This window comes from Alligator mississippiensis, chromosome 1 (genome assembly GCF_030867095.1).
Source record: "Alligator mississippiensis isolate rAllMis1 chromosome 1, rAllMis1, whole genome shotgun sequence".
In the NCBI taxonomy this organism is placed as follows: Eukaryota; Metazoa; Chordata; order Crocodylia; family Alligatoridae; genus Alligator; species Alligator mississippiensis.
Window position 1 is genome coordinate 296,937,620 of NC_081824.1, and position 23,191 is coordinate 296,960,810.

Below are 23,191 nucleotides of genomic sequence, written 5' to 3' on the forward strand. Positions count from 1 at the left end.
TAAAAGTCAAAAGTCCTTCCTTCCTTCCTTCCTTCCTTCCTTCCGTTTTGGACGCTTCGGACCAGGCTCGCTTGGAGCTGCGTGGGACGATCCCGAGCTTTAACCCTGTCCTAGTGAGGATGGCTGCTCCTACACCTGGCAGTTGGCACGAGGATGTCTCTCGGGACCTCCCGCTGACGCATGGCCTGAGGGTTCATGCCCCTCTCCATGTGGGGCTTGAGGTTTGCATGGAGGCTCTGGCTGCGCTCCTGGGATGGCGTACCATCCGCTATGCGGGTCGTGTGAACACTGTCCCGATGATTTATTTGAGCACGCCTGCCTTGGTTGACAAGGTGTGTGCTGAGGGCCTAGACATTGCGGGCATCCACTACCCTGTCACGCCCCTAGAGACTCAGGCAGTGAGGGTGGTGATCTCTAACATCCCACCACATGTTTCTGATCGGGAGCTGGCCAGGGGACTCGAGGCCTATGGAGTTCTTACGAGTCCTTTTCGCCGGCTGCCGATGGGAAGCAAGGACCCTCAGCGGAAGCACATCCTGTCTTTTCGGAGGCAGGTCTTTATGCTCCTCAAGGAGGGCCCCCAGTCTCTACCTCGCTCCCTGAGCTTCACGCTCGAGGGTCGGAGGTATATTATCTATTTGTCTGTGGGAGAGACTACGTGTTTTAAGTGCGGCGGCTCCTCCCACCTGGCTGCTCAGTGCCCTCAGGGCAAGGCGGCCGGACCATCGCCACCTGCGGCTGAGCCGAGAGACGGCGTGTCGACTTCTGGGACACGCGGCAGGCCCAGGGAGGCAGGGAGCTCTTCCTCCCAGCCTCCTTCCACCCCTACTCCATCTCAGGGGACGGGGGGCTCTGGTGTGAAACCATCGTCCAGTGGAGAGGCTGGTGCTACTACCCAGGCCCCGCCGCCGCCTCCCCCGTCTGTGGCGCCCCCTGCCCTCAGTGCGGGGGGCCCCGCCGGCTGGGGGGGCAGGGCAGTCTGGCCCATCCCCAGCACAGGGGCAGCTGCCCACTACCACCAAGAAGAAGAAGAAGGAGGACAAAGAGAGAAAGATGAAGGGGGCCTCTCAGGATGCCCTATCCCTGTCAGGACCCTCCTCGGCCAGTGCCGAGGGACCCCCCACTAGAGAGCCTGGCCCCGCTCTGGCTGCCATACCACCCACCCCGTTGGATGTAGCCGTCGGCGGGGCAGACTTAGCGGAGGGGGAGGGGGCTTCAGGGGTCCCTCTCCCCTCGCCTGTCCCCCAGCCTCCGGAGTCGGGCGGCGGCGGGGATGGTGGCGAATGCCTCTCTTCTGGTGGCCTGGCCTCGGGGGTGGCGGGAGAGTCTGCTACCCCCTTGGTCATGCCCCAGCCTGGTGGATCAGATGGAGAAGTTGACGAGATGGAGGTCCAGCTCACTGAGTCTCGCAAGAGGCGTCGTGAGCGGGATGGCCTCTCCCCCCCCAGGAAGACAGGGAATGCCCTCGTGGAGCCGGTCCTTGACTCGGACGATGGGAGGCGGCTGATGTGTCTAGACATCGAGGGTGTCGATGCTGCGGTTGCGGACGAGCTCCCGCCGGGGGTGCGGACTCGCCGCTCTTCCTTAGGCAACATCCACCCCAAGCTGGCGGAGCCCCCCTGGGTCCTTCCAGACTATGGGGGACTCCTGTCCTTCTTGAAGTTAACTAAGGGGCAGAGGAACGTAGCAGGACGCATCACTCAGTGGTGCGCAGACCCCAAAGTGTTTGTTAAGGGTGCCAGGGCAGCTGCCAAGCTCATGCAGCAGGATCTGGGCACACGCCAGATGGCTTACCGTTTGGAGAAGCTTGCCCAGAGGGTGAGAGTTGAGTGGGACTTGGGCGGGTCCCTCGACTAGAGTAGGGCACAGTAGGCCTTCCTTGACCTGTCTGTACTGCCTTGCTCTGCTCTTGGGTGCTCGTTCTTCCACCCGTACCTTGCTGTGCTCTTCCTCTCCCACACCCACATCCATGGCAGCCACAATCATTGGCACCTTCAACATCAACGGCTGTCGAGACTCGGTGAAGCGCGAAGCCGTCCTGGAGCTCCTGCGACAGAAGAGGCTGGCCGTCGCCTTCCTTCAAGAGACGCACTCTGACAGATTCAACCAGGCTGCCTGGCGGGCTGCCTGGCGAGGACAGGTGTTCCTGAGCCATGGCACCAACCTTAGCGCTGGGGTCGCGACTCTCTTATCACCACAGCTGCAGCTTGACGCGGCGGTGCCGCAGGAGGTCATCCCCGGCCGCCTGCTGACCGTCCGCGTCACCATCGCACAACACCGCCTGCTGCTCATCAACGTCTACGCGCCTTCCAATGGTCAGGAGAGGGTCGTTTTCTTCGAGACCCTGGCTGCCCTCCTGCGCGACGCTAGCGAGGATGATGACCTGCTCCTCCTCGGTGGGGATTTCAACTGCACCACTGCCCCGCGCCTTGACCGCACAGGGCCTGAGCCCCACCTGCCCTCCGCTCGCAAGCTGCAATCTGCCTTGGAGGGGGCAGACCTCATGGACATCTGGCGAGCCCTGCATCCTGATGCGCGCCAGTACACCTGGGCCAGGATGGGTGCCGGTGGTGTCACCATGGCTCGCCTCGACCGCCTTTATGTCACCAGGCACCACCTGCCACTCCTGCGCAGCAGCTGCATCGCTCCCTCGGGTCTGTCAGATCATGACCTAGCCTTCAGTGAACTGAGCCTGCCGGGGAGAGCCTGTGCGCAGGCACCTTATTGGTGTTTCAACGTCAGCCTGCTTCAGGACTCCTATTTCCGGGACTGCTTTGCCCACTTCTGGAGGAGGTGGGAGGCTGCGAGATCGAGCCACTCCTCCTGGAAGCTGTGGTGGGACGTGGGCAAGGTACAGATCCGAGCCTTTTGCCAGCAGTACACCCAGCTGGCCGCGAACGAGACGCGCCGACGTATCCGGGAGTTGGAGGAGGACGTGGCGGAGCTCGAGGCTGCTCTGCTGGCCGCTGGCAGCGACGCGGCACTGAGCGAGGGCCTCCGGTTCCGCAGGAAATGTCTGCGCGACCTGGCGGAGAGCGCGGCCTGCGGCGCGAGGATCCGCGCCCGTTGCCAGGAACTGGCGGAAACTGACGCCCCGACCCGCTTCTTTTTCAACCTGGAGCGGCGGAGGGCAGCGAGCAAAGTCTTGGACCATCTCAAGACTCCTGAGGCCGGGTCATTACAGAGCCTGGCGAAATACGCGAACATGCCGTCGCCTTCTATCGTGACCTGTTTGCGGCCGAGCCGTCGTGCCCCGAGGCCACGCGGGAACTCCGCGAGGGCCTACCACGTCTCGATGCCCTGGAGGCCGGAGAGCTTGAGCGGGACTTGTCCCTGGAAGAGCTGGCGGCCGCCACGGCCGGCCTCGCCTCCGGCAAAGCCCCGGGCCTCGATGGGTTGCCTGCTGAGTTTTACAAGACCTTCTGGCCTCTCCTCGGCCCCAGCCTCCTGCGCGTTTTCCAGGAGAGCCTCGCCGACAAGGTCTTGCCGATCAGCTGCCGCCGAGCGGTGCTGACCCTGCTGCCCAAGAAGGGAGACCTGGGCTACATGAAGAACTGGCGGCCGGTCTCCCTGCTGTGCGCGGACTATAAGATCCTGGCCAAAGCGTTGGCCACCCGCCTCCGCACGGTCATGGCCTCTCTCACCGGGCCCGAGCAGAGCTACTGCGTGCCGGGCAGGACCATTCAAGACAACCTGTTCCTGCTGCGGGACCTACTCACGGCTAGCGAGCTCTTTGGCCTCGACATCGGCCTCATCTCTCTAGACCAGGAGAAGGCCTTTGACCGGGTGGGCCACGCCTATCTCTTCCGGACTCTGGAGGCCTTTGGTTTTGGGCCCCTCTTCACCGGGGCCCTCCGGGTCTTGTACCGAGACATTTCCAGCCTGCTCAAGGTGAACGGTGTGCTGTGTGCTCCGTTCCCCGCACGCAGGGGCATTCGTCAGGGGTGTCCGCTGTCGGGCATGCTCTACTCCCTGGCCATCGAGCCGCTGCTGCACACGCTGCGACGCTGCCTGAGTGGTGTGGCCCTGCCAGTGGCCACCGGCCCGTCTGCTAGGCCTCCTCTCCAGCTGTCGGCATATGCGGATGATGTCACCGTCTTCCTCAACACTCAGGAAGACGTGCGGATCCTGGCGGATTGCCAGCGTGCCTATGAGCGCGCCTCCTCCGCCCGCATCAACTGGGCCAAGAGCGATACTTTGCTGCTTGGCGCATGGACTGGCACGCCCCCCCCCCCGGACTTGCCGGGGGGGCTCACATGGCGCCGCGAGGGCCTCAAGATCTTGGGCGTGTTCCTGGGGCCACCGACCTTCATGGCGCGCAACTGGGACGACCTCGAGGAGGGGGTGGAGGCCCGCCTGCAGCAGTGGCGCTGGCGCCTGCCCAGCCTTTCCTACCGGGGGCGCGTCCTTGTCATCAACAACCTGGCGGCAGCGACCTTGTGGCACCGGTGTGCCGTGCTCGACCCCCCACCGGATCTCCTGGAGAGACTCCAGCGCAACCTGGTGGACTTCTTCTGGGATGGGCGCCACTGGCTCCCACGAGCAGTCCTTCACCTGCCTATTGCCGAGGGGGGCCAGGGTCTGGTTGACCTGGCCAGCAGGGTGGCGGCCTTCCGCCTGCAGGCCCTTCAGCGACTGCTTTACAGCGAGGAGCAGCTGCCATGGCAACAACTGGCATGCCGGTTCCTACAGAGGGTCGGCGCCCTTGGCTTTGACCGGGAGCTCTTTTTGTTGACACCCACGCTCCTGAACTGGGCGGTGCTTCCGGCCTTTTATCGCAGCGTGGTACGAGCCTGGCAGGCCGCCTTCCACCTCCAGCCTCGAGCCCGGACACTGTGTTTCCCGCAGCTACTGAGGGAGCCTCTGGTGCACAACTCAGCCCTGTGGGGCTCCGTGCCAAGCCTGGCCTCTGCCAGCCTCACGGCCACCCTCATCCAGGCGCATGTCCTCCGCCTGCACCATCTCCTGGACCCCGCTCGGTCAGCCTGGCTCTCGCCCGAGGCGCTGGCCGCACAGCTGGGCGTGCGCTCCATCCGCACCATGGGTCATCTCCTGCGTGACATCCATGCCGCCCTCCCGCCGGTGGCGGCGGCCGCCTTGGACGAACATCTCCGTGCGCGCCAGATCCCGCGGGCCACGGATGCCGCGAGCGAGGCTTTCCCTTCGCTGCCGGTCACCCCGGCTGTGGCCGCGGAGTTGGCCGGTGGGCTGGGCACTCTGTTGCGGCTCCCCATGCCTCCCGATAGTGACACGGGTTGTCCCTTTGCTTCTCTATCGCGTAGAAGCTTGTATGCCTGGGTGGTCTGTGTCCGCCACGCTCAGGTGCTGGCGGGACGCCCCGATACACCGTGGCGACGGCGCCTGGGGCCACCGGCTTCTCCACCGGCCCACCCGGCGTGGCGCACATTGTATAAGCCGCCGACCGCCAAGAAGACTGGCGACCTGCATTGGCGGTTGCTGCACGGCATCCTAGCCACTGGCACGTTTGCGTCCCACTTTGACCCAGCCGCTTCAACGGCCTGCCCCTTCTGCCCTGGGGGCATGGAGGAGGATCTCTTTCACACCTTCCTGGACTGTCCCCGCCTGCGGCCGCTCTTTGCCACCCTCGAGCTGCCGCTGCGGGTGCTGGGCAGGAGCCTCTCAGAGACCACCTACATATGCTCCTACCCGTACCGGGCGGCCGAGCGGGGCGCCATCTGCCTGGCCAAATTTTTGCTGGGCCAGGCCAAGATGGCTGTCCTCAAGAGCCGCCGTAACCGGCTTGCCGGCACTGGCTCAGACGATGCCCCGCGGCTCTTTGGCCTCCTAGTGCGGGCGCGCCTCTCGCTGGAGTTTGAGCACGCTGTGCTCCGGTGGGGGGTGCCCGCCTTCGAGGCACTCTGGGCCCTTGAGGGAGCGCTGTGCCACGTGGAGGACGGCCATCTCAAATATGCGCTCTGATGTCATGACTGGTCTGGGCGACCGGGCGGGCGCAGTGGCGGACTGTGGCTTCCGGCTTGTGCCGTGCCCTGGGCCCTCACCAGGCTGCTTTTGTTTATTTTCTCGGGGTGAGAAGTCGAAGGGTTTTGTACGTGTACTATGGGACAGGGAAGGGTGGAATTGTTCGTTTCTCGAGGGCTATATATATAAATAGCATGTTAGACAAGATGTGTATTACTGCGAAGGTGTTTGTCACGGTGTGATGTTCTGAATGTCCTGGAATGGTTTCTCTTTGGTGTGGTTTGATGTTTTTTTTTGCTTTCTGTACCTGATCTTTTGTGAAATAAAGTTGTTAACAGTCCTTCCTTCAGGTTGGGAGAAGAGACGGCTTTAAAAGTTCCGCCCGTGTAGACGCCCTAGGCTCGTGACCCTTTAATCAGGCTGGTTCTGAGGCTGAGTGGCAGTCGCCGTCTGTTAGTTGGCGCTTATATATAGCATGTTAGACATGATGTGTATTACTGCGAAGGTGTTTGTCACGGTGTGCTGAATGTCCTGGAATGGTTTTTCTCTGGTGTGGTTTGATGGTTTTTTGCTTTCTGTACCTGATCTTTTGTGAAATAAAGTTGTCAAAAGTCCTTCCTTCCTTCCTTCCTTCTGCATTGGACGCTTTGGATCAGGCTTGCTTGGAGCTGCATGGGGCGATCCTGAGCATAAGACTCCCTGCCTTCGTATCTATTTCTTTTCTGACTCCCACCTGTCTAAAGGTCTCTTGCTTCCATTTATCTCCCTTTCTGATTGTTTCTTGCATTTTTTCTTCTTTTTCTCTGCTCTCTTTTTCTCTGCTCTCTGTCCCCTCCCCCTTTACTTCTGGTTTCTTTGTCTGCGAGTTTCAACGTTACAGCTTTTTTTGTACTGTTTCTTTTTTCTTTCTTTCTTTTCCTCTTGTTTGTTGTGGGGAGTTATCCTTTTCTATATCTTACCTTTTGAGGGGTGCTCTCAATCCCCCCCACCCTTTTCTTTTTTGACTCCCTATGTTGGGTCAAGGTCTTCATAGATGCCCTAGCTCGTCTCCTAGGACAGCGTAACATATGTTACACAGATCGTGTTAACATAGTCCCAGTGATTTACCTGAGCACTTCCACCCTGGTCAGTAGAGTGTGTGCGGAGGGCCTGGACATCGGGGGCGTACACTATCTTGTCATGCCCCTAGACACCCAGGCAGTGAGGGTGGTGATTTCCAGTGTGCCCCCACATGTGACCGACCAGGAGCTGGCCAAGGAACTTGAGCTCTATGGGGTTCCTATGAGTCTCTTTTGCCGACTGACAATCAGAAACAAGGACCCAAAGTTGAAACATGTCCTGTCTTTTCAAAGACAGGTTTTCATGCTCCTCAGTAAGGGCCCGCAGTCTCTGCCTTGCTCTTTGAACCTCATGTTTGATGGGCAGAGGTTTGTGATTTATTGTTCCTTGGGGGAGACCATGTGTTTATAGTGTGGTAGCTCTTCCCACCTAGCAGCCCAGTGCCTGCAGGGGAAAGCGACCAAAACATCGGTGACTGCAGTGGTGCTGACAGATGGCACATCCACTTCTGGGACACAGGCCCTGCCCAGTGAGGACAGGAGCTCTTCCTGACCTCCTTTCACCCCTGTTCCATCCAAGGAGGCTGGGGTCTCTGGCATAACAGCACCATCCAGTGGAGGGGCTAGGACTACTCCCCAGACCTCTCCCCCACCCATTCTACCCAGACACAGTCAGTCCCGCAAGCACCCATGGCATGAGTTTTGCTTGTCCACAGCTTGAGGGGCAGTTCCCTCCAGACCCCTGCACTTATCTCCTTGAAACTTTACAGGCATTGTGACCTCAGTAAGAGCTACCACCTCTGCAGTTTTCACCCCCCTGTGGTGTGACACACAGCCGTGACATGTTTGGCTTTCAAGAATTTGTGGTACAGTTCCCCCTAAGCCCCTAAATCAATATTCTTGAAACATGGCAGGTTTTATGCTCTCAGCAGAGGCTACCATATCTGCAAGTTTCATTCAAATCAGACAAGAAACAACAAAGTTATAGCTATTTCATGATTCCCCTTTATACCCTATGGCTGGATCTCTGAGGTGGCTCCAAAACTTCGGAGCCACTTTGGCCAGATTGAGGCAGAAACCCAGTCTGGAGCTCTGGATTGGATCGCGGCCATCTGAAGCGGCTGAATCTGAAGCTGGATTGGATTGCACAGGCCTACCAGCTGGCCTCACCTCTGGCAAAGCCCCAGGCCTTGATGGGTTACCTACTGAGTTCTACAAGACCTTCTGTCCTCTCCTTGGTGCCTTCCTCCTGTGCGTTTTCAAGGAGAGTCTTGCCAACAAGGTACTGATGATCAGCTGCCACTGAGTGGTGCTCATGCTGCTGCCCAAGAAGGGAGACCTTGGCTGCATTAAGAATTGGAGGCCCATCTCCCTGCTGTGCATGGACTACAAGATTCTGGCCAAAGCACTGGCAACCTGCCTCTGCACCATCATGGCCTCCATCATGGCTACTGCGTGCCGGGCAGGACCATCCAAGACAACCTGTTCCTGCTGTGTGACCTACTCACATCCAGCCAACACTTTGGCCTAGACATCAGCCTCATATCTCTGGATCAGAAGAAGGCATTCGACCGGGTGGTCCATGCCTACCTCTTCCAGACCCTGGAGGCCTTTGGCTTTGGGCCCCTCTTCATTTGGGCCCTCTGGGTCTTGTACCAAGACACCTCCAGCCTGCTCAAGGTGAACAGTGTGCTCTGCACCACATTCCCTACATGCAGCGGCATCTGTCAGGGCTGCCCCCTGTCAGGCATGCTCTATGCCCTGGCCATTGAGTGGAGCTGCCTGAGTGGTGTGGCCTTGCCAATAGCCATGGGCCCATCCACTGGCCCGCTGCTCCAGCTGTTAGCATATGCGAACAACGTGACCATCTTCCTTAACACCCAGGAAGACATGTGAGCTCTGATGGATTGCCACTGAGCCTATGAATATGCCTTCTCAGCCCGTATTGACTGGGCCAAGAGTGATACCCTGCTGCTTGGCACGTGGATCAGTGCGATATTCCTGGATTTGCCAGGGGGCCTTAAGGTCCTAGGTGTGTTCCTGGGGCCACCAACCTTCATGGCATGCAACTGGGATGGCTTTGAGGAAGGGGTGGAGGTCTGCCTACAATGGTGACACTGGCACCAACCCAGCCTCTTCTACTGTGGACGTGTCCTCATCACAAACAACCTGGTAGTGGTGACCCTGTGGCACTGGTGTGCTGTACTTGACCCACCACAGGACCTACTTGAGAGGCTCCAGTGCCTCCTGGTAGATTTTTTTCTGGGATGGACACCACTGGCTCCCATGAGCTGTCCTTTACCTACCTGTCACTGAGCGGGGGCAGAGCCTGGTTAACCTCATGAGCAAGGTGGCCGCTTTTTGCCTGCAAGCCCTTCAGGGAATCCTCTACAGTGAGGAGTGCACACCCTGGCAACAACTGGCATGCTGGTTCTTGCAGAGGATAGGGGCCCTTGGCTTCAACCAGGAGCTCTTCCTGCTGGACCTCATGCTCCTGAACTGCACAGTGTTTCTGGCTTTCTACTGTGGCATGGTACAAGCCTGGTAGGCCACCGTCCGCCTCTAGCCCTGGGCCCAGCATCTGAAGTTCCTGCAGCTACTGAGGGAGCCCCTCAGCAGCTGGCCCCTCAGGGCTGGTGCACAACCCAGCCCTGAGGTGCCCTGTGCTGAGCCTGGCCTCCACCAAGCTCATGGCCACCTCCATCCAGGCATGTGTCCTCCACCTCAGCCACTCCTTGACTCCGCTCAGTTGGCCTGGCTCTCACGTGAGGCCCTGACCACCTGGTTAGGCATGCACTCCATCCACAGTGTGGGCCATCTCCTGTATGACATCCAGGCTGCCCTCCCACTGGAGGCAGCAGCTACCTTGGATGACCATCTCCGGGCATGCCAGGTCCCCCATTCCACAGATGCCCAGAGCGAGGCTTTTCCTGCACTGCCAGTCACCCCAGCTGTGGTGGGCGAGTTGGCCAGCAGGCCTGGCACCCTGCTGACGCTCCCTGTGCCTCCCGACAGTGACACGGGTTGCTCCTTTGCTTTTCTGTTGTGTAGAAGCCTATATGCCTGGGTGGTTCATGTCTGCCATGCCCAGGTGCTGGTGGGCCACCCCGATACACCATGGCGATGGCGCCTGGGGCAACCAGATTCCCCACCAGCCCACCTGGCTTGGCACACATTGTATAAGGCACCAACCACCAAGAAGGCTGGTGACTTGCAGTGGCAGTTGCTGCATAGCATTCTAGCTACTAGCATGTTTGCATCCCACTTTGACCCAGCTGCCTTGACAACCTGCACCTTCTGCCCCAGGGGCATTGAGGAGAACCTTTTTCATGCCTTCCTTGGCTGTCCCCACCTGTGGCCGTTCTTTGTCGCCCTTGAGCCACCACTGTGAGCACTGGGCAGGAACCTCTCGGAGACCATCTACATGTGCTCCTACCCATATCGGGCAGCTGAGCAGGGCGCCATCTGCCTGGCCAACTTTCTACTGGGTCAGGCCAAGATGGCTGTCCTCAAGAACTGCCACAATCAGCTTAGTGGGATTGGCTCAGAGGATGCCCTGCAGCTTTTCGGTCTCCTGCTGTGGGTGCGCCTCTCATTGGAGTTTGAGCACGCTGTGCTCCTGTGGACAGTGCCCACCTTTGAGGCATGCTGGGCCCTTGAGGGAACACCGTGCCACATGGAGGATGGCCATCTTCAATATGCACACTGATGTCATGACTGGTCTGGGTGACTGGGCAGGCTCGGTGTCAGACTTAAACTCCCAGATCATGCTGTGCCTTGGGCCCTTACCAGGCTGCTTTTTGCTTTTTTCTTTGTGTGAGAAGTTGAAGGTTTTGCCACATGTATGATTGGATAGAGCAGGATAGGGATCATTTGTTTATAGAGGGCTTTGGTCTATACGACCATGTGGCCGGTGTCCTGACCACATAACGGTATGTTAGGCACGACATGTAATAGAGCAAAGGTGTCTGTCATGGTGTGATGTTATGAATGTAATGACATCATACTTTTGGTTTGATGGTAATTTGTTTGTCTTTGCTTTGTTTATTGGACCTGGGCCCTGGATGGGCCAACTCTGTGTACCCTAAACCTCTAAATAAAGTAGTTAAAAAGTCAAAAGGCCTTCCTTCCTTCCTTCCTTCCTTCCTTGTTTTACTTTACACTTGGATTTTGACTATGAACTAATGGTATGTTTTATTCTGATATAATTTATTCTGTATTTTTTTTTCTTTTTATTAACTGTAGGTCCCCCAAGAAGCACAGGACAACAGAGCTTCATCTTCAGGATATGCTGGTTATCCAGTCAACCCAAAGAAGATCAGAAATGTGACACATGTTTAGGGAATACTTCTGCTTGATGTTTATATATCAGCTATCATTTTTGCTTTTGGAAGACTGCTTATGAAAAAGAAAGATCACCATTATTTCACCTTTTTTTTTGGAAAATAGGACCATAGACTTATTTTATTTATTTTTCACATAATGAAAACAACTACTGAGAAGAAATAATAGTTTTTGCTCTGGCACACAACATTCAACCCAGTTCTGTACACAAATAACTATCTTTGATCTTACAGCTGGATCTACACAGGTGAACTCAATGGCTTTTGATTTAATTCTGTGGGGCTCCACAAGGGCAAGGTTTTGTGTCATGAAGTCCCATGGTAGCCAATCTGGCTCCATACAGGCACAAAGATTTGATCATCCATATCTGATTGTAAGATCAGGAACAATAAATGTTAGAGATATATTAGTCCACAACTGTATAATCTACAACTGGTTAGTATTATATTTGTTTAGTTTATTTTATGTAATTTAACTTATTGTGATCATCTTAAGCTTACTAATTAACAAAACTTCTTCAATTCTTAATATGATCAAGGAAGGATTCTCATTAAAATCAGTTGATAATTCTCTAATAAAGTGGTATTTGATAGAATACAAGGTTTTCAGTACAACACAGGTTTTTGCTAAAAGTGCCATCTTTCTGAAGAAAATTTCAATGTAATATCAAAAAGCCAAGAAATATTCAATTTTTAACAGAAATCCAAAACATTTAAGTTAAGAAGACAACAACTCCCTCCCCCTCGTCAAGAGGAAACAAATGCCAGGGGAGAGCTCTGTGGAAAAAAGGCAAACACCCTGGTGTTTACCTTAGGAGCCAGGAGGATTGCTGGAAGCAAGAGTGGTGGGCAACAGCACTTCCAGAGTAAATGCTGGATCTGGATTGGCCAGAGATGCACAGCACCAAGTACTTCTGGCCCCAGAGAGGGGCAGTCCAGGGAAGAACCCTGCAATGGTAAGCCTGGAGCAAAGGGGAACTCCCTTACCCATGTCTGCTGGGAAAACTGTAGGAGGCAGTCATTGGGGAGAGGGTGTGCAGAGATTGGAGGGACCCTGAAGAAGTTGGTGTGCTGGACAGCATTGTGGGCAGAGAGATCCAGTGGAATAAGGATTTAGCTTTCCAAGTATGTGGAGAGAGGGGGGGGGGACCTGGGTGGCAGCAGGAAGCTTGGTCTTCTTAGAGGGACAGACTGACCTTTGAATGATGGCCTGAGGTGGCTGGGGAAGCAGAGGAAAGTTTTCTTTTTCTTGTGGAGAGTTTTTTTTTTCTTAAATTTTTGTGACCCTCAGTATAAGGACTGTGGAGTCGTGAGGATGGGTGTAGGGAATGGAGGAGCCCTGTTAACACCACCTAACTGGCTGGGTGGGTTGGAGCAGGGTTTGTTTTTTTTCTTTTTCATATCTTCCACTGAATATTATAAGAAAAACATCAAAGATGTGGCAGGTTAGAATATAACATCTGGGAGGGGCTGAGGGGTAATTTTGTATCCCTTTTGCCCATTAAAGAAAAGAAAAAGCATCATCCTTCTTGGGGCCCAAGCCCTAAAGCACCTATAGTTTACATCCCCCAAAAAACACTTCTGAAAATTGGTTTTTGAATTTCTGACTCACAGGAATTGTATAGATGCCTTCTGCCCATGCTGAGGCCTTATGGGTTTTAGCCCAAATCATATTATGCCTCAAAACATTTGTCTCTAAACATGATCTTGTTCCTTCCTACACAATAGGCAAAATTCCATTAAAGGGCCTAGTTTACTTATGTACCTTTCATGTGCTACCTTCTTAGCCTGAAAATCTTTGTTCGTTTTCCTAGACTTGATCTATTGCACATGCTCAAGTGCAATCTAGTATGGTCATTTAGGTGTCTAACTTTGCTTACATTGTGTTCTGACTTTATTTAATTTGGGAAAGAATATAAATTCTATGTAAATCACCAAATCCTTAAGTAGAAAAAGACCACATGTATCAATTAATTGATGCTGAGATTAGGCATGATCATAGCATGTAAGTCTTGCTTAGTAGTGTAATGGATAAGGCACCAGAAGGAAATGGATGACCTGAATTCTGATATTATTGTTTATCCATGGTATTTAAGGACTATGTGATGTTAAATACATGAACAGTCCAGGGAGCAAGCAAGAGGAAACTTGATTGTTCAGTCTAGTGGTCAGGGAAATTGGGGAATGGAGTCTCCTGTGTTCTTGTTCATGTTGCTGGGAATGTTTATGGATAGGGTATAATGGATAACTAACACTGGGAGCAGGAGCCTTAACCACTACACTGCAGTCATGCTTACTCTCTCTAGCTCCCTGACCCTTTCAATTGTGGCTGCCAGTGGCCTAGCTACAACAGGGGATGGAGGAGCCTCAAACTCCTAGGTGATTTGTCAAGGAGTGGGAGGCCCCTTCTCCCCAGTGTCTGCCTGTCAATTTGCTACTGAGGCAGGCACCTCCTCAGAGTAAAAGGAATTCCAACAGGGTGCCTTCCCTCTTAGTGAGATGCAGCAAGCCAAATCTTAACTGAAGCACATGAGGTTATCTATGTCTGCCTATTGACAGAAGTGAGGAGAGGTAGTTACACATCTCTCTGAGATTAGAGGCACACTAGGCTGCCCATGGAGAGTATTGGATCAGATCTTCTGAGGAAGGTGCTTAAGTTCAAGTCAAGCAGCAAGCACAGTAGGCAGAGCCTTGGAGGCAAAATAGGATTTCAACCAGAGTTCTCCAGGCAAAGTGCTCCAACTTAGGTTGGAGATTGCCAGGATGCATCATGGTGGCTTATCAAGCCACTTCACCAAAATGAATCATAGGTAGGGGTCTACCCAACTCAAGAAGGTGACTGACTAATTTCATGAGCAGTTTACAGGGCTGGCTCCCACTTTCATGGGCTTATTCAGGTGGGGCCCACCTCCATTTCTGATTGTCCAAGGGGCCCTGGTGGCTCCACCCACTGCCACTGACTGGTGGATGGGGATGTCAGTCATGTGGGTCCCACTCCTCACCACTGATTGGTGAAGAGGGGTGGAGCTGCATGACCGACAGCTCTCTTAGCCAATCAGCAGTCAGGGGTGGGAGTGGCAGCCATCTTGCCTGCTTGCCTTTGTGGCAGCAGTCCCTTTTGTGCTGGGCTATGCAGCCAGGAGGACTGCTGGCTTCCACTGGGCAGCTAGTATTTTGTTTTTAGTAAGTGTTTTCTTGTTTTTTTTTCTGTGGATTTCACGGAGATCGCCTGATTTCATGATTTCCACGAAGTGTGTACAACTGTGATTTGAGTAGGTGCCTACTCATAGGCCCTTAGAGGATAATTCAGAAATGAGATACTTGATAAACAACTCCTTTCACACGCTGCAGTGGCATTTCTCAGTAGGATTTGATGGTTTTCAGCCAGACTGATAATTTTCATTTTCAGAATTTTTTTTTCACTTTATGACTTTTTGCTAAAATTAAGTATTTTCCACAGAAAGACTTTTCCAACTACATGTTCTTTCTTCTATGTATTGATAACTTTATGAATTTTCCTTTATTCTGTATACATCTTTTGTATGTGCCGGATGATGTGTCCTTAGTGAGAAGTGATGGCACTAGAATTATTTCTACAATTATATTCTATGCAGCAAAGAGATGGAATCCAGATCTTGAATTTTTGGGGGAAATTGCTTTGCAGGGTAAGCATTTTGAATTTTATTAAAGTGTGACAGATTCTGCATTATTAGTAGAATTTTATTGCCTGTCTGTTAGAACTAATGCTGAGGCCAATTCATATTGACATGCCTAATTATCTACAAAAGTGTTTCAGATCCTGGAAATCTCTCTGCAACCTCCATCAGTCTTTTCTACTGGAGGGAGTAGGGGAGAAGGAGGAGTTCAAACTGTTATTTACTACAGTGATGCCAGAAACATGGTTTGTAAGTAACAATGTCTTTATAACGAGAATATAAATAATTTGTACCTAATTGTCTATTCATCCTTCTTTGTAGTAACAAGGGACTGGAAGAAAAATCAATAGCATAGTGGTATTAGTATTATTGTTGATATACCTTAGCACAAAGGGAGCCTAAATGACTTAAAAACCTAAAAATAAGCCATCTAGCTCAATAGAGGGAACCAGGATTCAGCAGTCACAACTGTATTCAAACAGGTCCATGCTACATTATGTTAGAGTATTTCTTGTAAATCTTGTATAGAAGTTTAAATGAAACATTTCAGAATAGTTTTATTTTAATGGAAAATGTCAAGATTTCAAATTTTTGTTCCCAATTTGGACAGATTTCAAAACCTCAGAATTTTCTTAAGTATTGAAATGACCTATTTTAGTCAGTTCTAGTAACACTTTTTAAAATGCTTTTCATTCATTTAGTCCTTGTTATGAACTATGTTACTGCTTAGGGAATGGCTGACTGAATACATCTCATCAAAGAGTATAAGGGCTTTGAAATTGTATTTTTACTTTTTTTCCCACTAATCTATACCCTTTTGCATAAATGAAAATAAAACACTGCCATGCACAAGGCTGGTGATGGGAGATCTGTTGTTCTAATACAAGAAATTAGAATGAGACACTTTCACAAATTATATGGTACCTTTCACCAAAGGAAGTTCAAAATCTGACTTGACAAATAGGTTAGTCATGTCTAGTTTCTTTTGGGCATACTAGAACATGTCGTAGGAACCCATTTATGGCAATGTGATTTTCTGGATGTCCCTTGTCATGCATAGAAGTTAAATAAGCATTAAGTTTTGCTCTAAATTGCCTTATGGACTTCTAGAAACCCTAACTATGCAGGGAATTGCCAAAACATTTAATGCTCCACCATTCCCTTTTGTCATGGATGACTGATACTAAGGAATATTTCCAGTGATTTCACCAAGATTGAGATAAACCCCTAAAAATATGATTACCCCAAAAGTCAGATTCTGCATTTTTCTTCTAATTCTATAATAGATGATATGACATAGCAATATGAATTTTGTCTATATCATGTGATGTTCACATGGTGCTGTATATGTCACTGTCTCCATAAAGCACACCTTTTGCCGAAATGTATACTGCAACCATGAAATGTTTGGGCTAATAATAGTCTGGCTCTGTTTTTTTGCTGCCAGGTACTCTAGTACATTCCATTGAGCTGGGATATGTTCATAAGTGGAAGCAGTGTATTCATTGCTGCTTACAGTATCCTTTAAAAGTATTAATTGACAAAAGGAATACTGTCAATGATATCTGCAGATTTTCATACCAAATTCATTTTCTTTAGATATTTCGTATAACTTGTGTGTTGTTTTTTATTTTACTTTTTAGGTTGTTTTATAAGCTGTTTACTAGAGACAATAACAGTTAGGATAGAAACCAGCTATAAAGTTGTTACACATTTTCAAGAACTAACTTTATAGCTGGTTGGCTCTTTTTATAGCTGGATAGTCATTTTATTATTATGTGATAATTATTTTGCACTGGTTTAAATTTATTGCATGATTAACCAGTTAATTATAGGATAATTACTTTGCACTTTGGCTGGTCTTACTTTGCACATGTGGCTGATCTAAATTTATTGTGTGATTAATTAGTGTCATAAATGTAACATACATTAGAGGCCTGAGTATTATCAGAGCCCTTTCATACAAGGATATGCATCGCTCAAAAAGCATAAAATATGTAAGTATTTCCAGGACATGCAATAGTGTAAACATGCAGGATTTCAGAGATTTTATGGAGATACTAATCTCCTATACACATAGTTCTCCTACACACTGATTTTATGATTCAGGCTTGAGGAACATCTTAATATGGTTACATCTCATTTTTGATGTTTGTAAATATGACCACTGCCTGATACTGTTAAATTATTCTGTGTGCCATTACAAAGGGTTTTTATTTCAATGAATTACACCCAGAAATAAGTGCTTCATGAACATAGAATACTTGTTTCCAGAGTAAGGTTTCTTAAAGTTGTCTTCTTCAGTTTTGTCTTTCACAGGGTAGTCATACTGTCTAGGGACAGACATTACACCTAAACTGGGTTAAGTGATCAGAAACTGATTTAAAACTGTAACAGATGTTCAGTTCACATCAACCAGTTTGAAAATGGCTGAAAATGGATTGAGATAAACCGGGTTGAATGTAGTATCAGACTTAATTGATTTGGGTCAAACCATTTTATACAACATCTGTCCCAGGCTCCTTGCTGGTTTAAGATAAATCAGACACCCCCAGCATCCCTGCTCTCTGGGCTGGGTGGGGCTTTCTGCTCCGCAGCAGGGCTGGCACCTCCCCTCTATTCCCTGGCTGTAGCTCTGGCATAGACTTGCAGGCATAGAACATCTGCCTGGTTTCTCCCTGCTACACAAGTATTATTCCCCCCACCCCTCTGTCTTATGCAGAGACCTCAGCCTTAGCTAGCATATCACATGCTGGCTACCGTCTGTGCTGTGGGGGATGACAAAGGTAGGCAGGCTTTTTGGAGATAATCAACAGGTAGCTTAAGGTCATTCCTTGGAAAACTATTGCTTTCTTAATGGGGTGATAATCTTTCCCTGCTGTTCTGCTCAGGAAGGGGGACATAATAAGAGCATCCTGCTGGGGCTTGGCTGTGGCACCCTCAGCAAAGCTTTGTGGAAGGGAAGGGAGAGCTGCTTTAGCACCCTTCGGCTTCTAGCCTGAGCCACTGCAGGCACATGCTGGCATTTTCTCAGTCAGGAGGGGATGTCTGTGTGGTTAGAAAGTGGTTCATCCTAGCCAGGTTAGACTAACCTTCAGAGATAGAAACAATTCAGGCTCAGGCTTTTTGAATTTCTGTCCCTAGCCCTTGTGCAGACTTCATGTGCAGGTTTCCTTTAACAATAAAAAACAATTCAAATTTGAGTCGGCTGAGTAGAATCAACAGATGCAAACCTTCATTCTTGCAATTAAAAGGAATTCACAGTATTGACTCCATGTTTACTTTCAGTATCTAATGATACTTGGTCTCATACATTTATGAAGTAGTATATAGAGTTTTTGGTGCTGCCAGTGATCAAATGTTTAGTTCGTCTTCAACTACTTGGCAATCAGTATGTCTACAGTGACTGGTGCAAAATGCTCTTGGGGAGGGATGCTTCCACAGATGCCATGCCCATCTACTTGTGCTTGCATGCACCAAACTTGGAAATGTGGTGGTGAAGCTGCACTGGGGGCATCTCACATAGATGATAACTCTGAAGAACCCTAAAGAGGGAAGTATTGAGAGTAACTTCACTACTGAGTTTCTGGATTTGGTGCATGCAGGCATCAGTGATTGAGCAGGGCATGCTCAGCAGCTGAAGCAGAGTAAACATTCCATATATGTATTCTGCCTACTATTACTCATGTGAATCCCTGCTGCTGTAACTCAAAACCCTCTTGGTGATCAGCAATCCCCTTCTTGGCTCAACTCAACTCTTGCAGGCAACTTTGAGACATACTGCCTTCAGACAAACAACTGTATAACATTGGTACCAAAGCCATGGTATGTCTGTAAGTATCCTGATACTGAGAGTTGTACAAGGCTCAGCAATGCTGCCTTCTCTGGTGTCAACAGGTTACATAGCAACCCATTCAATTATGAGATGCAAAGAAAATCAATCTTCAATGGCATCTGACTACAATTTTTTATGAAGCAGATGCTGCCTCTGGGAGGGCAGTAGGCTAGTCAATTTTCATTTGAGACTTCAATACCTACCCTCTATAATTTGACCACTGCTTGTAAGTCTCTATAAGTACAGTTAGGTAACTATGTCCAGAAGAAAAAGAGAATACTGTCCTTGTCATAGCAGGTGCTTCTCTAATATGTTATCTGTGGGTATTCCATGAGCAACCCTTCTGTTAAACTATATCAAAATGCATATACATTTGGATCTTGGTTAGTTAGGGAGCTGAGGGAGAGTTAGTTTATCCTGCCTTCTTTTGGCCCTCACAGAAGGGAAAGGCAGAAGGAAACCTACTGAGAGTTGGAGTGGACTGCAGAGGGAGCTGTTGATCACTGTTTGATTTCTAGTTTCTAATACTTGGGATTGCAAGAACATCTATCAGTAGAATACCTATAAAGAGTATGCCTTGAAAAACATCTGTTATTGCAAGGCCAGTAACCTTTCCTATAAGTAGCATTCCATTGGTTAAAAGTCTTTCAAAAAATACTTCAGTTCAGTAGCGTAACTGGGATGGCAGACCAGGGCAGCTGCCCCAGGCACTGACTTAGGTGGTGGGCAGAGAAATATCAGCTTCCACTGCAGCCACAGTCATGCTGCTGACGTAGCAGCAGACAGAAGTTGCAGCTGTCCCCATGAGTCCTGCTGTCCTGGGCTCCCAGCTGCTTTGTTATACATTGTGGAAATAAGTTTAACCAGGCCTCTTACTTGACTAAGAAGAGAGAGAAAGAGAAGAGAAAAAGATGCTGATGCTGGTGTTTCAAAATGTTCTAAGATAAGGAAAAACCTTCATGCCGTGTTTTGTCTGATTGCAGATGGTAACCTCCTCCTTTCCAGGAACCAAAAACCCCCAAAACTGATAGCTGTTCCCAAAACAATGTGTTTGCCAAAAAAGTAAACTGCTTACGTGTGACAAACAAATGATCAACTTCTTCCTGTTTCTTTCAAGGTTGCTTTGTCTGAACCCTGCATCTTTTCTCTCTGTCTAAAGTATAAATACACTTGTAAACTTGTAGAGGTCAGAGTTCCTTTGAGAACCCTCCTTGTGATCACTTGTATAGCGTTAAATAAACCAAGATGGCTCTGCCAATTCCGATACAACCACAGCGTGAAGTTTCATTTCTTCCACAATTTGGTGTCGTGACTCAGATAGAGATGGCCGGAGTGATCAGTTGAGATACAGACCGTCTCCTCACTGATGCCCCGGTGCCACACTAAGGCAAGAGAACTTTTGAAATCTCTATTGGGGCTTTTCGATGAGAGACTGCCTGCGTGTCTTCCTGTTTGCTGCTTGAGGCTTACCCTATCCGACCCTTTTGCTGCCAGAATTGTCAGACCCACTATGTAAGTAGGAACTGCGAGTAGAAAAGAGTTTGAAACTGTGTTACTGTTGTCAGTGAATGTGTTTCCCCATGTGAATTGAGTTAAGTTCTGTAAAGAACTATGAGGTCTTTATGAAGCTAGGAGTGGAAAACTTGTGCAGCCGCCCTGAGGACGCCAGACTTGTTCTGTGTGTGCTTCGAAAACAATGGTGCAAGGTGGAAACTCTTAGACTGAAGGAGATCAGGGTTGTGTGATGAATTTTCCCTACCCCCACTCTCATGAATGAGCCGTGTCTAACAGTGAGTAACTGCATTGCGTGCTGGTGCTGCGGAGTCTTGTCTTTGGACATTAGCCACAGCATTCCTGTGCCACTAGCAAATCTCATGACCTGACTGGACACCCTCAATAAGCCTCTCCTGTGTGAAAGACCTGTGTGAATTGAGCTTAAAGACATGGGGAGCGGAGGGTCTAAAGACGTACCAGCTCCACCAAAAGGGACTCCAGCATTGTACATGTACACACACTATAACCATAGATGTTGTAAGTTTCTAGACAAATGGAATTGGTATACCAGAGATGATTCTAGCTTTCAGTTTCCCTGGAGGGAACATTTGATTTAAGTAAAATCATTCATCTCTGCGGAGCCCTTGAGTCAAGAGGCAGTAAAACACCACAGACTCAGTGGGACACATTTTTTTGATAGTATGCAGAAGCTTCCAAAAGACGTCAAGAATCTCAAGTTCAGAGCCTTAAGGACTCCCAAGAAAAACTAAAATCGCAGATAAAAGAATTAAAACAGAAAAATACACTAATAGGGGATCCCTCATCAACAACATTATCAGCACCAATACAACTTTATCCATAATTGACTGAGCATGAATCTGTAGAAGACATAATTGATTTTTTAGTGTGCCACCCCCATACCAGTCCCAGGAGATCGCCTAAACCTTGTTAAGCAATTCCACAATATCAGGGAAGAACCCCAGAAGTTTAGAGATGAATTGGAAACTGTAATCAATTGTTATGAGCCAACATGGGGGGATTTAAACCAATTAATGAGAAGTGTTCCGCCCTTTGAGGTCCGTAACCACCTCATCACACAGGCTAATTGGCTTCCTCAAGACCCCGGAATGGGAGGTCGCTTAGTAGGTGCCTGAGAACGCCTTCTTGAGGCCACACTTAAAATCTGCCCCAGGAAAACTGACTGGGCCAAAATAAATAACTGTAAGCAAAACAAAGGAGAATCCCCAGCAGACTACATGGATCACTTGAAACTCATATTTGAAAGACATTCTGGCATTGAAGATGCAGCTGAAACTGCCCCAGAAGCAGTTGCTGCTGCTTTTGTCCAAGGACTTCCTTCTAAAGTCCAGGAAAAGCTGTGTATAATTGCTGTAGGTTGGCAAACTAAGACGCTTACAGAATTAGTCACCATTGCTAATCACTGTACAGCCTGCCAAGTAAAGAAGAAGGAATCCACGGAAACTAAGCTAATGTCTTTACAAATACAAACTTTAGGCAGAGGTAGAAGCCGAGGTTTCCATCAAGGACAATTCAGAGTCAAGGGTCATGGTCGTGGGATGGGACAAGGAGAATTTCAGTCCCAGAATAATGACAGTTGTTATTATTGTAGCCAACCAGGACACTGGAAGGCTCAATGTCCTCACCGGCCTGGCCAGCCGGGGATGACATTTAACCAGCCACCACTTCCTCTCACTCAATTTTCCATCCTGAATCAAGAAGCCTCCTGTTAGGAGAGCCTGAGGAATGATAACATCATCACAGCCCCGCTTCTCTCACTTAATCAAGAGGATCCCTTTGTTTCCTGTTTAATAAGTGGCACTCCTACAAAATGTTTAGTAGATACCGGCGCAAGTCACTCTACTCTCCAAGCTGAAGAATTTTCTACCACTCCCCTCTCCTTTGCTGTTGTAAATGCTGTAGGAATGTCTAATCAGATAGTTCCTCATCCTGTTTCCCAGCCCTTACATGTTTCTCTTAGCTCTGTTTCTGATCAACATGCCTTTCTCCTCAGTCCTTGTTCTCCTGTTAATTTGTTAGGCAGAGATTTGCTTTGTAAACTCGACTGTGCTGTTTATTGTTCTCCTAATGGTGTTTATTTAGATGTTCCCTGTGTTAATGAAATGGCTGTACTTGCTACCCTAGCTAGCTCACCTCCTGAGCCTGAGTCCCCTAATCTTTCTGTTTTACAAGAGGAAATTAAAGGCTGTCCCTCCGTTTCTCTGGTCCCAACATGCTAATGAAGTAGGGCAAATCCATACTGCCCAGCCTGTAAAAATTAGATTAAACCCAGCTAAGTCATTACCTAAAGTTGCTCAATACCCTTTACGCCCAGAAGCCGAAGAAGGGATATGCCCTGTTATAACAGCTCTTTTCAAGCAAGGTATCATTGTCCCGACTAAGAGCCCTTGTAATACACCTATTATTCCTGTAAAGAAACCTGGAAAGAATACCTACCGCTTTGTACAAGACCTCTGTGCAGTAAATTCTGCAGTTTTACCTACTTTTCCTGTTGTACCAAATCCAGCCACTATCTTGTCCTGTATTCCTCCTAATGCCTGTTATTTTACTGTTCTTGACTTGTGTTCTGCATTTTTCTCTATCCCTATACACCCTGATAGCCAGTTTCTCTTTGCATTCACCTATCAGGGACTTCAGTATACCTGGACTCGATTGCCCCAAGGCTATACTGAATCTCCTTCTCTTTTTTCTCAAATTCTGAAGAAGGATTTAGATGACATAATATTTAAAAAAAAAATCTGTGCTTGTACAGTACGTTGATGATCTGCTCTTAGCATCTACCTTCCTTAAAACCTGTAAAGCTGATTCTTTAACTCTCCTCACCTC

The 23,191-nt window shown here is 49.6% G+C and overlaps 1 protein-coding gene across 2 annotated transcripts in view; it reads left to right on the plus strand.

Moving 5' to 3' along the window:
- IGSF5 (immunoglobulin superfamily member 5) overlaps window positions 1-20,099 on the plus strand; it is a 99,068-nt gene extending 78,969 nt beyond the window's left edge. The window contains exons 9-10 of one of the 2 annotated variants that reach the window (XR_002086723.2): window positions 11,244-11,589; window positions 12,042-20,099. Coding sequence is in view for 1 of the 2 variants with exons in the window: in XM_014599161.3 (XP_014454647.1) it covers window positions 11,244-11,339 (96 nt within the window). In the remaining variant the exon portion in view is untranslated. Of the gene's footprint in view, window positions 1-11,243; window positions 12,005-12,041 lie in introns of those variants that run through there. The other variant, XM_014599161.3, reaches the window with a different exon arrangement.
- Window positions 20,100-23,191: the final 3,092 nt, after the last annotated feature.